Source organism: Mytilus californianus, unplaced genomic scaffold, assembly GCF_021869535.1.
Source record: "Mytilus californianus isolate M0D057914Y unplaced genomic scaffold, xbMytCali1.0.p SCAF_1, whole genome shotgun sequence".
NCBI lineage: Eukaryota > Metazoa > Mollusca > Bivalvia > Mytilida > Mytilidae > Mytilus > Mytilus californianus.
In genome coordinates, this window is record NW_026262581.1 from 9,948,867 (window position 1) to 9,964,976 (window position 16,110).

Here is a 16,110-nt window from a genome sequence, read left to right on the forward strand (position 1 = left end):
TTTTTGTGAAGACATGACGTTAGCCTAGAAAAAAGTAAAATAACAAAAATACCGAACTCGAAGGAAAATTCAAAACGGGAAGTCTCTTATCAAATGGCAAAATCAAAAGCTCAAACACATCAAACGAATGGAAAACAACTGTCATATTCCTGACTTGGTACAGGCATTTCCTTATGTAGAAAATGGTGGATTAGACTTGGTTTAATGGCTAGCTAAACCTCTCACTTGTATGACAGTCGCATAAAATTCCATTGTATTGACAACAATGTGTGAACGAAACAAACAGACATAATAGGTAAAATTGTCAAAAATAGGGGTACAGCAGTCAACATTGTGTTACAATCTTAACCACTATAAAAACAAACAAATATGTCAACAAAGAAAAACAAAATGGCATAAAGACAGAGCACATCAGCAAAAATTAAAGACAAGAATACAAAAAAATACCATAGCACAATAACACAAAGGTGGTATATATAAGTACCGAGCCACGCCAATTGGATATTACAAAAATTGACTAAACAGTAAAGGTTAATAATTAACAAAGACAAATAAAAGGACACTATAACACGTAATTAAGATTATTAACAATGTCAGTACCTAGAATCTATATTTTAAGACCATCATGTATTATTTGTCAAGTTGGTACGGAATATTTATTATACATTATTCCGGAGCACCTGAGATCACCCCCAGTTTTTGGTAGGGTTCCTGTTGCTCAGTCTTTAGTTTTCTATGTTGTGTTTTGTACTATTGTTTGTCTGTTGGTCTTTTCTTTTTTAACCATGGCGTTGTAAGTTTATTTTCAACTATTTGAATGCCCTTTGCTATCTTTCGCCTCTCTTTTATCAACAATGTCTTGGTATCTTCCGTTGAGCTTTTTTAGAAAAAGGACGAGACGTTCTTTGACATAACCTTGGTTCATCAACTTTCTGCTCAGACACTGGTGACGTTTTATAAAGTCTGAGTAGCAGCTGCAAGCTTTTGAATACCGAATGAGTTGGGAAATGTATATCCCATATGCAGGTGAAGTTCGTATATTGCTACTTAGGTGGTGGAAATTGATAACTTCAAAATTAAAATCGTCTCGTTTGTCATAGATTTTGGTACTAAGATGACCGCTATGTCAAATTCGAGATATAAGTATAAAAATGAGGCGACGGAAGCCGTGTCTGTCTTTTCTTTAATTTCTAGTTCTGGAGGATATATTAATGGAACCCAATCAGAAAAGTTTGGATTGTTAATGGAAAGAACATCATCAATATATCTGAATGTGAAATTAAATGATCTGGCTTCTTTGGTCTTCTTCTTTTTGACAAGTGTCTGAAGGAAATCCGACTCATATGAAAATATGAAGAGGTCGGCAAGAGAGGCGCACAGCTCGTTCCTATAGGAATTCCGACAACTTGTTGAAAAAGTCTAACGCAAAATTCAATAAATATGATGTCAATAAGAAACTTCAGCATACTGATCACTTGTTCCTCTGTGTAGCATGTTTTTCCTTTTTGTTCACTATTAACAAAATATGACATATGGTATTCCAAAGTAATAAATTTATAGCGTATGCTACCATTTGTATATTGATTTTTCAATTTCACTTGGGGTATGGTTGTATACAGGGTTGAAAAATCAAAAGTTTTGATAGAATTAATTTCAGAGAAAGATCGAATTTTGAAATTATCCAGAAAGTATTTAGAATTTATTAGAATCCACATATGGTTAATACCACTACGCGAGTAAACAGTTTCACAGTATTTCTGAAGACTCTCTTTCACTGCGAACAGATTTTTTGTCAATCTTATGGACAATTTGAAGTTCTTTGTAGAACATGCAGATGAGTCGGCAATGTACCGTAACGCGTTGTTTGTACGAAATATTGTGAAGCTTAGGTATCCAATACATACAAGGTAAGTCCTCAGATTTGCAATTCAATGTAAATTTCTTTTTAACCATGAAGGACTTATGATTCGCCAAAATCTCATCCTTGTCAAATGATATGTTTTTGTATGTGGGATTACCTGAGTGCTCATTTATTCCCAATTTGTTTACAAGACACTCGTAGTACTACGATTTACATACAAAGACAATAGTATTTGAAGCTTTGTCCGCAGGAACAACAACATATTTATCGTGAAAGATGAAAGACATTTCATAGCTTCTTTGTCTCTGAAAACGTAATTAATTGCTCTTGACTCGGAGATAGCTAGGTTTTTTCTCGATACTACAACATTTTATTTATAGTTTACTTAATTTTGTTCTAACTATGTATAAAATGTTTGCCATTGGCCGGATCAAGGAATCTCTAAAATTGCTGAAATCAAATTTATATATCATTAGAAACGATTTGATCTTTTAAATGTGATATGTTCTGTATTTTTCGGAAAGTTACCTATGTATAGCATCCTTTTTATTATTTCTATGAATATGAATACATCTTATCCCTTGAAAAATGTGAATCCATGGAAAACAGATATTGACAGTCGTTCTATTGTGTTATGATCTGCCCTTCATGTGGAAAAAAGTATGGGATCAGTTTGAAATTAAGCAAGGCGGAGTCCATCGATCAAGGAACTACTTTCATGTCATCATGAAACTTGCACTTGCCTGATTTCGGCAATAACGTACGTGTTTAATGACATATTTGCCATTGTTTCAATAAGAAAAAGTCCCTATCACGAAGGGAACTTATCCCAATCTGAATTATATTTATGAGCTGGAATGTCAACCAAACAAGTATCTTCTTTTTTTTTGGAAAAGCGTCTGTTGAATCTCTTTGTCCCTCTTGAAGTGTTACTATTAATTTATGCAACACTTAAATGCTAACCATTACTGTACAGCCATGTCATAAAAAATGCTAAAAATGATTGCACATTCATTATTTTCTATAGGATGACCAATTGATATTCCTGACCAGAGGTAGTCAGAATATTCATAAGCCTTCAGAATGTCTTTTATTTTTCTTATTTTAATGTTACTTTTGCTTATGATAGGTCTATAAAAATAGAGATAAAAAAACATAAAAAATGTCAAGAAACGAGTTTTGCATTTATTTATAGGCTCATAGCCAAGACCTATTTTTGGTAATGCAAAAATAGAAACACTATCAATCATAAAATTCGATGCAGTAAAGTATTGCTTATATTTGTATTTTTGAATTAATTTTATCCATTTTTCCATTCTTAACTATAAAAAGAATATATTTCTTTTTGGCACTGACTTAGGTTGGTTCTTTGCGATCAGCTTACATAACACCATCCTTTGAAAGAGAGAGGAGATATCTAAGGGACAAAAAAAATCATAAGTCCTATAGAAACAAACGTACCCACGGCCAAAATAAAAACGATGAAAAGACAATCAACAGTAATAAAATACAACAGAGAGAACTAAAGATTGAGCAACACGAATCCCACCTAGGTGCTCCGGTGCTCAGGGTAAGCAGTTCTTGCTCCACTAATGCACTAATCGTCTTGCTTAGCATGTAAACATCCGGTAAATAGTTTAATTTGTCAGGTTTTATGGACTTCCCCCACTTTGAATTTGTCTTGGAGTTTAGTATTTTTTTAATCTTTTTTTCGGAAATGTCACAATCGAGAATCTCCTATCAAAGTAATGTATGACATGAAACGCAAATCCTGGAATAATGTATCAAATGGGAGATATCTCATTCGTATAAAGGCGCTGTTAAAATGTTGCTACACTGAAATGGAAAAACTGAAATGATCTCTATAATCGTAGTGTTAAATCCTAAACTACCTTCATTGTCAATGTTTATATGCCAAGAAATGAGGAAGATTCATATTAATGGCATTTGGTCTCTCATGGAAAGTTGTCTCTATGGCAATCATTTCACATCCCTTTATTCATATTAACTGTAAATGTGGTGTAATTTAAAACAAATGGAAAGTTGATTACGATATGCTATGTGCATGAGTTATAAAAAACTGAGAGTTTCTTAAATATGTGTTGGTTAATCGGATTTTTTTTATTTCTCCTATTTTCTATGAATCATCATATTAGGGTTTGTGAAAGTCTCAGTATAACTTCAAATGTGATATAAACTGACTGCAGGGACACCATGGAATAATATGGAATACAAATCAGTAAACTAGGAAATAAATCATACAGCCCTCAATTCCCTTGAAATTTGACAACATAATATCAAATAGTTGACTTTAAAAGCTGTTAACTGGTTATTCATTTGTAAAATCGAAAGAACAATTAAACTTTATATATATATATAGATATAGGACAAACAACATTTTCCAAAAGACCAAAAAAGTGAAAAAGTATATTTTAACAAAACGCATTTGACAAGCAGGTCGAACAACTGATGTTCTTAAACCCTGCTGACTGCCATTGGCGATTGCCAAATAAACTTATCACCAGATGTAACAAAATGGATCTTAAAAATTATTTATTTAGTACCAAACAAAAAACAATAAACTTGCGGAAAAGATGGTATACCGCAATTATGAGGTGCAAAAATTTGTACACCATATCCGGATTTCGACAATTAATGTCTCTTCTGCGTTTTGTTAAAATATACTATTTCACTTTTTTTGGTCTTTTGGAAAATGTTGTTTGTGCTGTATTTAGACCCCTTTACCAAGAAATTTGTTTTGCATGCACATGTATAAAATTGCGGTTTTTATCCAACGAAATCATAGGTTTGAACGTTGTTTTCAATTTAGACATGTATATATAGATATAGATACAATGTCATTGTTCCTAAAACTTTAAACATTTCAACTATCTACGCTTATTTTTAGTATACATTTTATATTATCATCACGTTTATTTCTCGGAAAAGCAAGAAATCGTTAGGGTGTAGGTATGAGTAATTTTATATTTATGTTGTTAAATACGCAAGTAAATATGTTTTCTTAGTTCAATTCACTTAAAACATAATCATTAATTGACATTGGTCCAGTTTTGTACGTTAGCAGGAAGTAACTTACACTGACAGTCCAGTCTTCATTCGTTAGATAACCGACAATTGAAGGTAAAATATCTTTCATATCTAGATTCTAACAATGTCTTAGTTTCATTTATAGAAAACAAATTTTTTTAAAAGAAGAACACTGGAAAGGGTTTATTTAATTAATGCCGAAATTAGTAAATTTTAATCAATCATTTTTATTGAGGTATTAGTTTTTTTTAAATTTCCTTATCAAGTCTATTCCTCCGAAAAGATTTTTAGTGCAAATGTTAATAGTATGTCGTTTTTTTTAAACCGTATACATATATAACATTCGAAAAGTTCTCTATAAAACTATAAAAAAAAACTGCTTTGAATTGAATTAAAGAAATATATATATTTATTAGAATCAATTTACGTCCGATATCAAAAAGATGTCCGTTCCTGGATTAAGTTAAAAACCAGTTCGAGGCAAGATACTTTCGACCATTATTATTTTTACTAGTGTTACTGCATTATGTTGTTGGTTCTCTCCGGGCACTCTTGTTATTTCACCAATAAAACCGGCCGCCATGATATAGCAAAAGGACAAATTATTTATCCTTCAGTTTGTCAGAGACGACTAAAATTTGATTTCAATAGGGGATAAAAAAATTAAGATGCTTGATTTCTTGATTGACAACATATTTTGTACGTTTAAAGGACGTGTTTTTCGACAAACAATCGGCACTGCCATGGGAACAAGCTGTGCTCCTGTTCTTGTGGATTTGTTCTTTTATTTTTATGAAGTAGACTCAATACAGGATCTTCGTCGGAAAATGAAAGAAGCTAGCATTATCCTTTAACTTCACGTTCCGCTTGATAGATGATATCCCTTCACTAAATAATTCCAAGTTTGGTGACTACGTTGAAAGCATTTATCCCATCAAACTTTAAAAACGAATACCACAGATACAGTTAAGTCTGCTTCATATCTTGACTTATATTTAGAAATTGAAAATGAGGGTCAGTTGAGAACGAAACTTTACGGCAATAGAGATGGTTTCAGCTTCCCAATTGTGAACTATCAATTTCTATGTAGAAACATTTCAGCAGCACCTGCATATGAAATATATATCTCCCAGTTGATACGACATTCCTATGATGATCTATATTCAAATGTTGCGTTGTTGAATTTTCAGTAACAGATGCAATTTTTTGAAATATTCTCTTTTAAATTTCTGTAATTGACCCAAGCTTAACATGTATAGTGTACTACCTTATGCAGTATATATCTCTCAGTTGATACCATATTCCAGGGTTTGCATTTCATATCATGATTTCCTTGATAGAGAGTTGCTGCTTACGATGAAGGTTTTAAACCAGGAATTCAAAGTGGTAAAGTTGAAATCATCACATCGAATATTTTATGGACGTCATCACGAGTTGGTTTACCGTTATTGAATATATTTGTTTCACAGATGACGACGGATATATCCCGATACTCTCTCCCTCGAATGTAACCTATCGAATTAGATTTATCATCAGAATCGTTTTAACACGAGGAACACGACGGGTGCTGCATGTGGAGCTGGATCTTCTTACCCATCGGGAGCACGTGAGATCACCCAGATTTTAAATGGGGTTCGTGTTACACAGTTATCAGTTCTCCATGGTTTTCTATGTTGTGTTTTGTATACTGATGTTTGTCTTTTGGTTGTTATTTGTTTTTTACCATGGCATTGTCAGTTTGTTTTCGACTTATGAGTTTGATTTCCCTTTGGTATCTTTTGCCTCTCTCTTAAATAGAAAGATTTTTTTCTGTGTTATATAGTGCGATATTGCAATAAAACTAAACTGGATAAATATTTAAAATGTATTTGTTTTCATATCAGACTGCTTTATTTACCTTTAAGAATATGTAACCAAAGCATTTTATGAAAGGGGTTGTCAGGTCAATGAAAACTAAAGACAATTAACGATTGTCTTTACAGTATGCGAAGTTTTTAATCGCTCTGAATTTGTTTTTAAAGATACCAGACTTATAAAAAAGTTGCTTGTGATTTAAGAGACAAAACTTATAATTCTACTGTTGACTTCGAATTTCTTAATGAGAAAAACAAAACAAAAAATCATGAGGTTTCTGAATTGGTACCGGTACTTTAGTTAAACTATGTTGTTTTATCTCGACCTTCCTCTTTTATTTCCGGTTAGTTAAATAACAAAAGGCACGAAAATAATAAACAATTAAACTCGAATACAGTACTGGAAAACACTTAACTCTATATATAATTGTAAAATATTGTAACTTTATACATGTATGACAATGTAAGTTTTTTTTCTGATTTATTTCCTTAAATTTCTTTTCAAAACGCATGATACTGACCTGAGATTTTTTTATGTCTATTTCAATGTTTAATTTGACTCTTAACATTTAGAAACACGACTTCTATAAAAAGAAACAATCTAATCCCTGCTTGAAAAATTTAACTGCAGCACTGTTTATTATATTAATAGTGTCGTAAATATTTTACTTTTAAAGGGGCATTAGCTGTCAAATTCATGTTCATTGATTTGACTCAAATTCTCATATTTGATTTATAACTTACTAAAACGTATATCCAAATTACAATAAGTCTGAATAAACAATTAACAATGCATGGACTCGATAATATATATATCAGCATTTCGTGTGTATTTTAGTCTATACGCCATCTAATTAACCATCGAGATGACCTCCGAAGACTGTCGACAGTCACATAACCCGATATAAACATAAACATAAATATAAATAGATAGCGACCTCGTGCAATTGAACTTTTTTAGGTCTGTTTGATTTCATGTTATAGGTTAAAAAAAATAAATTAATCATCGTTTTTACCTGTATAAAAATGATTTTTTTGTGGATCGAATCAGTCAACGAAATGGTTTACCTTTGTTTCACTTTCAATGTTGACATTCTTTTCGTTTTAATGGTTGAACACGACTAATACATGCGTAACCAATCACTAGCTAACGGGTTTAATTGAAGGTCACATGAATACGGATTCAATGAGGTCGAATTATTCACTTGCAAGTGAATAATTCATCAGCGATGTTTCTTCGCTTATTTTGACAAAATTGAACTAAACTGGCTGCTTAAAGCGAATTATTATTTCATCATTTCACTTTCATTAATGATTGAACAAAAAAAATCATATTTTATTTTTGTTTTATATCACGTAGCTAATTCCCCTTTCAATGTAATCCCAAATGATATTTATTTAAGAATTGAATGCTTCTTTTTGTATTTGTATTGGTGTGTAAAATTGTCGACCGAAGACAATTTTGTATGAAGCGTGGAAGCGTTTCATACTAAAAATGTGCGCACGTTCAACGCTTTTACAACCCCATAAAAATATAAAAAGAAGCATTCAATTCATATGGTTATATGTTAATGCTACAACCATCAAATTACGAGTTAAATCAAGCTTTTTGTTTGTTTTTCTATTCATTATTTTTATGCTGCTGTCACAGATAGCACGTGCAGTCATATATGTTTCATTTTATACGGAAGTACAATTTTACTTCTAAAATGCATCGGCCATTCAAATTACGGAATCGTATGAGACTTCTATGTAATGTAATTATTATTGCGAGACACGATTTATTCTTACAATTACTCCTACCTGTTAAAACCCTTTCTGGTAATATATGATGATAAACTAAAAGGTTAAGACAAGTTATATAACCAGTTATGAGTTAGTATACTTTTCACCGAAAGAAGTCGTTCTTCTATTTTTTACTTGTTCGTTTTAAACGGTTAACTTTTCTTCTTAAAATATTATTTAAAACTAAACAATGCATATTTTTTCCTTGTAAAGATGGATATTGGATCTTAGTTTACCTTGAAATCTTTTTAAAAAAAATGTCCTAGTATTTACAAAAAATCCGGTAGCTATAAATGTATTCATTCAATAAACCGTACCTGAAAAGATTAACATATATGTTTATCAAAATTTCTCGGAAACAATTATACAGCCTATTCTCAGAAATTATTTCTACTTCATAATATGTTAGTACGAATTTCATTGTGTCGACCTTGACAGTCAAATTCTTCAGATTTAGTATTTGAATTAAACAAATCAGTTATGCTCGTTAGACTTAAATTGTTTATCTTTTAAAAATAACCATTTAGACCATTTGTATTGGGCATTTTCAGTCAATGCAGTAAATCTTGCTATAATTTAGACAAAATGATTGTTTTGAATACTTAAGAATGTACTTAGATAAAATTAAAACAAATCTAGAATTCAAAATTGATACTTTAAGTCAGAAGAGCATCAGTTAAGGAACAAAATAAGCTAAAAATATTGATAGGTTATGGAGCCCCTTTTCGAGATATTTAAAATTTTAAAAATGGCAAGAATAGGCTGACTCGGACTTTTACCTTGTATTTGCATTGGTATAATTTGGGGTCTCAAATAGAAAGAAAAGAAATCTAGAATCTGCTTAAATTTTGGTAAATGACCTTTTATGAGCTATTAAAGTCTTATATGAAAATAAAAATGGGTGTTATGGGGCAAAATATTTTACCATGTATCGTATGAAAAAAATCCAAGGAGTCCGAATATCTGAAAATAATTCCTAAAATAATAAAATATGCCATTCTGCAATCGATATTTACAACAGTGTCTACAGGAATGTAAATTTGCTAATTTAAAAATAAAGAGATGTAGTATACTTGCCAATGAAAAAAAGTATTCGCTAGAGAATATTTGAAAAGACGATGATGTAACTAATCTATAGTTTACCGAATATCTTTTAACAATGAGCTAAACCCATAGCGAATAGTAAGCTATAAAAAGCATTTACATGTTATGAAATTCATTGGATTAGAATAGACGGTAGTTTACCGATGAAAAAATCTCATAAATCCATCCAGAACGTACAAATCAAAGTACAAATACAAAGACATGAGATTAATCACACGCGATTCGAATCCACACCCAGTTAAAATAATACAATCGGTAATTGGACATACTAGGTAATGTTACAGATCAGACAATAATTCTGATATCTAATTATCTCAGAACACGAATGCTTGTCAGAAGTGAGTTAAGACAAAGACAATAAGTCGTAATGGTGACCGTAAAATGTATGTAGTTTCGATTTTGTTTGAGCAGTTTTTGTGTCAGGCACACACCAATGCAAAGTTTGTGAAGTCCCTTTAATGTGAACATGCAAGATCATAACGTTTTAACATAGATATATAAATGCAAAACAGTGGAGCAGTGGGTATGTCATACAACTGTCATTTTTTATTTAGCTTGATAAAGCGATTAAATTTGAAAATTAATCAAGTTCTGTAATAAAGTTTATGTACTCTGTGTATCCGTTTGAATTTAGGCCTTCTACAAGTAAAATTTGTTAACTTTATATTTAATGAATCCCCTTTTATACTTTTTAGATATGGCATGTAGAGACATGATGGATGCTGCTCCGGGCAAGGAAGAAAAAGTCATTAACAGTTTCTCAGAAAGGTAAAAGTATTGTTGATGTTTTCCCTCGGCTCAGCTTTGATGTTTGTGTTGATCAATATTTAGTTTTCTATGTTGTGCTTTGTTTTATGTTGTTTGTCTTTTGATCTTTTTTTTTGTTTTTTTGCTAAATTGACGTCAACTTGTTTTTTGCCATGGCATCGTCAGTTTGTCTTCGACTTGTGTTTGAATATCCCTTTGGTATCTTTCGTCTCTCTTTTTTGACTCAGTCATTTTAATTGAATTCAGAAAACTTTTAATAATAATAATCTTATTATTTTTCAAAGTATTGTTTAACTTTTACTTTAATTCTCCATGTACAAAATTTTGTCTTACAGATTGACTGTTTAAAAGTAAAAATTAAGAATTAATTGAAAAATATAAAGCGGTTAATTACAAAGAATGTTTAAAGCCAAAGATAATCAAATGAAAAATAAAAGTGTTTCACAAAATACTTATATTTATTATGGAGATCTCACACACAAAACATAAGAGTGATCATGATCATTTTGATTGAATGTATCTCAAGGGTACATGAGAGAACTTACTGTTACAAGAAAACGATTATAAATGATTCACCATAAATTGAATCATGTAAATAAAGTTAAAAGTTTGTTTTCATACCAAAATGCAATTATCATAATAACACTTCTGGAACTATATGTTTGAAGCATTTTAACTTATTCAAAGAACGAATTATCTGTTACAGTAACACAGGACAAGGTAATATATCAACAGCACATTTGAACCAAGAGAGATATCAAATTAGTTGTGGGATAGCAGTTGTGATTAATAACGTTGAATTTGAAGCCAATTTGAATTTATCAGATCGTATCGGAAGTGATGAGGATGCGTTAACACTATTCCAGAGTTTCAAGCAACTTGGTTTCAAGAGTGAACGTTTGGATAATGCTACTAAGGATGAAATGGAAAAGAAGTTTAATGAAAGTAAGACTTTAAAACGGTTGAATATTTTGTGCTTAGATCAGAGAATTTATAAAAATAAGAAGATGTGGTATGATTTATTTTTTTAGGGTATATAACCTCATCGTAAATGCTTTATATCTCACCTATTCGAAAGAACGAAATTTAGAATTACATGTGATTGACTCTGATCGTTAACTTTGCACGTTTACCATTGTTATCCATTCGTTTGATGAGTTTGAGCTTTTGATTTTGCCATTTGATTAGGGACTTTCATTTTTGAATTTTCCTCGGAGTTCAGTATTTTTGTGATTTAATTTTTACATGTTCTCATTCAAAAGTAATGCAAAATGTAGACCAAACATGATTTATAACATATACTTATAAAATTCCGCCTTTATCAGTCAAGAAACTTTTAAGAAACTAAGATTCCAACTTCCTCAGACAAAGTTGACCTTGGATTTATTTTCCTGTTTTGCTTAGGTCCTTTTTGGTGATATAGTTTCAAAGGTACAGCGTAGTTTGCCCATCACTGGCTTTTTAATGTTTAAGTTTGGGCGTTCTTGCTGGGGGTAAATCAAGAAAAGAGCTTTAGTCTTAATGAATTTTTAAAGTGTTTATTTTCATTTAGAGATCAAGAAATCCTACCAAAAAATTGTGTCAGACCAAATCTCAAGTCATGTACACGGTGCCAGTGATGCCTTCCAGTTCCATTGATCATATAAGAAATCACTTTTTTTTATTTTTTTTTTTCGAAACTGCTAGGCCTACCAATTTTAGATTTATTTTTTTGGTAAACAGCATCAAAACCACAGGAATTGTTTTATTCTTATTGTTAAATTTTTTAATGTCTTTCCCTTTCATCAATTTTGTTTTAATATTAACCTGACTTGTGATAAACAAGAAGTACTGAATTCAAGTTGATAGCATGCCATACATAGTAGCTATAATGTTCCATAGGGTCCTTCTAAACCGTATTGCAAATCACGTTAAAATGGAAATAACACTTTATAAAGTTTGATTCTTTTATCTGAAATCACATAAATGTTTAGAACAAGCTTTGCTAGAAAGAATATATTGGGGACATACTGTTGAAAATATACCATTATTTTTCGATCAGTTAGGAAACATGACAACGATTCATAGTTTTAACTGATAACTTTTCAAAGGAAAGAGCCATTATTTGGTCATTAAACTTGCAAAACCTAGTTAAATTATTAAAATTTAAGAGACGGAAGATACTTATGAAAATAACACTTTATTAATTCCGTGCGCCCGAAGCGCTTCTCTGGATAAACCTTCATAAGGGGATCTTCAAGACTCATAAGCCAAGAAGAACTGATAACGTCATGGCAGAAAAAGAAAGACGACGAAAAAGACGAATAAGTTCACAAAACACTTTACCGAAAACTAAATCAACACGAACAATACCCAAAAACTTGAGCTGATCTCATGTGCACCAGAAGAGGTGCAATGTCACGTATAACATTGATGATTTGTTATTCACACTTCGTCATTTAATGTACATTACATTTTTGTAATAAAATGTGTTTATAATAGTCATATTTTCAAAATACAATGTTAACCACACTCCGTATTTGTTTGAAGTTAAAGAAGACAAGAAAAGTTTGGAGGAAACAGACTGCCTCATTATTGTTATGATGACCCATGGTACTGAAGAGAGTGTGTTTATGACAGATATGTCTATTAAGACGAAAAATGTTATGGATTACTTCAATGCAGAGAATTGTAAAGAACTTCAGATGAAGCCAAAAATTTTTATATTACAGGTTAGATAATTTAATTTTAAGATAAGAAAATAAATTTGGTATGATTGTCAAAGAGACAACTCTCCACCAGATACCAAATGAAATAGAAGTTAACTTCTATAGGTCATCGATCGGCCTTCGACGATGAGCAAAACCCATACCGCATAGTAAGCTTTAAAAAGCACCGATTGTATCTTTAGATTTTTTCCCTGTTAAAGGGAACATTCAAGTACAAGCGTAATCTTTGATATGATAGTTTTGTTTGTAGGAATTTTATCGTAAAAAGTATTGAAGGTTAGGAAACAACCATTACTTTAATTTAAGAATTATTCTAGTCTGTTGTATATTTTCACAATTGAATTTGATGTGTAACACCCAATGTTGCGTATAGTCCACTTTCGGCTTAACACTATATAAATCGTTTAATAAGTGAGTTAGCAGTTTGCAAAAAAGCTACAGTAAAAAATAATTGAATAAAAACAAAATCAGACAATTGTTTTGATAGCCAAAAATATAAACGTTATAATTTCCTAAACAAATGTTATAAGTCGAAGATACAGCACTTCAATTTAATGCACAAGACGCGTATTTCGTCTTTGTGAGACGGTATCATCACTGGCACTACAACTAAATTAATTACAGTTGAAAAGCATTGAAAACCAAAAGTTATGTGATTTTATTTTATTTTGCTTTGGCGATTTATGTTTTGGTGTGGTAGGACGACACAAGTGTTTCGAATGATTATAACATTTATTAAGAGAAAATTTCAAGAAAAGAATCGCATCAATGATACTTCAGAATATATGTGATGACTACTGGGCCTGTCAAAAATGGAAAAGGCAACACTTTTTAACTGTTATGCTTTCTAAACGTATTTCTGGATTCATTAGCAAAGCTCAAAGCCGAATATTTGAAAAACAATGATGCACATGTACCAAAATGAGTAAAGAGCTATATGACCAAAATGGAGCTTAAAAATATAGCCAAATCCATTCAAGGTGAACTTTAACTGAGGGAGTTGGAACCTTAGTAATTAATAATTTCTCAATTTAAAAACGCCAATATAAACAAGGAATGTTATCAATCTTGTCGATATAAAAGCACTGACTACTGAGCTATTAATATACTCGGGGTCTGATAGTTCAACAGCAGTGGTATCGAAAGTATCATGGACGTAATGTCCTTCATCAGTGGCACACAACCAGTGGTTGTAATGTAAATCAAACTTTATAAATATAATGCGTCCGATGCGCCTAATTGGATTAACTTTCATAAGGCACGCTCATAATCAAAATGTTAAAATTCAGGGATTTGTAAAAATGGAAGAGCTATTTGACAAAAAGAAAACTGAACAGATTTACTAAAATCATATACGATCAAATTTGACCGAGGCAGTTCAACCTTAGTTAATTACTATTTAGTTAATTCATTAAAGGCAAATTTAAAGCATGCATGTGATTGATCCTAGAAGTGGTTAAGTACTGACTACTAAGCGTATGTTGGTACCCTATGAGACTTACACATCCTTACAATCCACAAACAGCCGTAATAATCCAGTTCTAGAAAATAAAAATAACAACTTCATAACCTTTGGTGAGTCCAAAGGTTTATAAGCATTTGCTTTTATCAGGTAGACTCGTAATCAAATATTCAAAAGCCGGCGATGTGAAAATACTTCCAAAGCTACGATGATCTCAATATATGTAATAGTCAAATCTGTCTAAAGTCAACTTAACTTCAACTGAATTTAACAATGGCCAAATCTAAGAAACGAATGTCTAAACTAGCTTTATTTTAATACATCAGACTCGCGTTTCGTCTAAATAAGATTAATTAATTACACTCGAATGGATGCAGCTAAATTGCAAAAAAAAATATACGAAGTTGCAGAGCACTAAATTATTCCCAAAGGTTGTAGTAGCAAGTTATAAGCTGTTTCTTAAACATTTTTAATAAAATTTCGTAATTTGGAAAACTTGTGAAAACTGGCCTAATTGTAAGTACTTTCGCCGTAAAAAAGGCGAAATTATCATTCTTTGAACATTTCAGTGATTGTTCAAATGCACAATGCAAGACTATGAATCGGGAATACTGAACACAACTAAGATTTGACCGCCTAATATGAGGTTCAAACCTCAAACAAAACCCGATACATAATTACCTGAAATACGATATTTCTTATTTACCCTGATATAGCATGTGTCAACTTTAATTTGCTGCAGCGAATTAATTGATTCAACATCGTTGATTTTAATTCCTGTAAAGTGTATTTGTGAATGTATAGAAGTATAATTTTAGGCCTGTAGAGGTACAGGTTTAGGAGGTGGTTTAGAAATGGAAGTTGTAACAGATAAAGAAATATACAAGATTGAGCCAAACCAAGCAGATGCTGGTGGTTTTTATCGTGAATATGACAAGACACACGGAGACCCAATCCGTATTCCAAATGAAGCGGATTTCCTTGCAGTGTATTCTACTTCCGTTGGTGAGTGCAGTTAACCAGAATTTCCTTAATTTAAATTTAAAGAAAATGAACTATATGTTGGTTATTCCATTTGTGTGGGGTTATCATTAGAAAATCATTTGCTCTTGATTATAATCGTCCTGGATTCATGGTCTGGCATTTTTTATTGATCTTCTACATTCACTATACATGCTTGCAAGTATCTAAATAAACTCATCATAATTACCAAGATTAACATTTTGTACGCCAGACGAGCGTTTCGTCAACATAAGATTCATCAGTAAAACTCTCATAAAAAAAGTTAAAAGGCCAAATAAAGTACGATGTTGAAGAATATTGAGGATCCAAATTCCGAAAAATTTGTCAAATACAACTTAGGTAATCTATTCCTTGGATTGAATCCTTAGTATTTCGAAAAATTCAAAGTTTTTTTAAGAGTTAATATATTAATAGAATGACCGTGTCAACACAGATGTGCTGTGTAGTGGAATGGTGATACCCTCTAGTGGTAAACCTACACCAGCAGTGGCATTGACC

At 31.6% G+C, this 16,110-nt stretch overlaps 1 protein-coding gene across 2 annotated transcripts in view; it reads left to right on the forward strand.

The window, feature by feature from the left end:
• Nucleotides 1–4,857: 4,857 nt before the first annotated feature.
• Nucleotides 4,858–16,110, forward strand: part of LOC127699369 (uncharacterized) — a 29,443-nt gene continuing 18,190 nt past the window's right edge. Inside the window, exons 1-5 of one of the 2 annotated variants that reach the window (XM_052203030.1) lie at nucleotides 4,858–5,002; nucleotides 10,347–10,419; nucleotides 11,126–11,364; nucleotides 12,949–13,130; nucleotides 15,408–15,594. In XM_052203030.1, the coding sequence (XP_052058990.1) occupies nucleotides 10,349–10,419; nucleotides 11,126–11,364; nucleotides 12,949–13,130; nucleotides 15,408–15,594 (679 nt within the window). In that variant the 5' untranslated portion in view covers nucleotides 4,858–5,002; nucleotides 10,347–10,348. The remainder of the gene's footprint in view (nucleotides 5,003–10,346; nucleotides 10,420–11,125; nucleotides 11,365–12,948; nucleotides 13,131–15,407; nucleotides 15,595–16,110) is intronic. The other variant, XM_052203031.1, reaches the window with a different exon arrangement.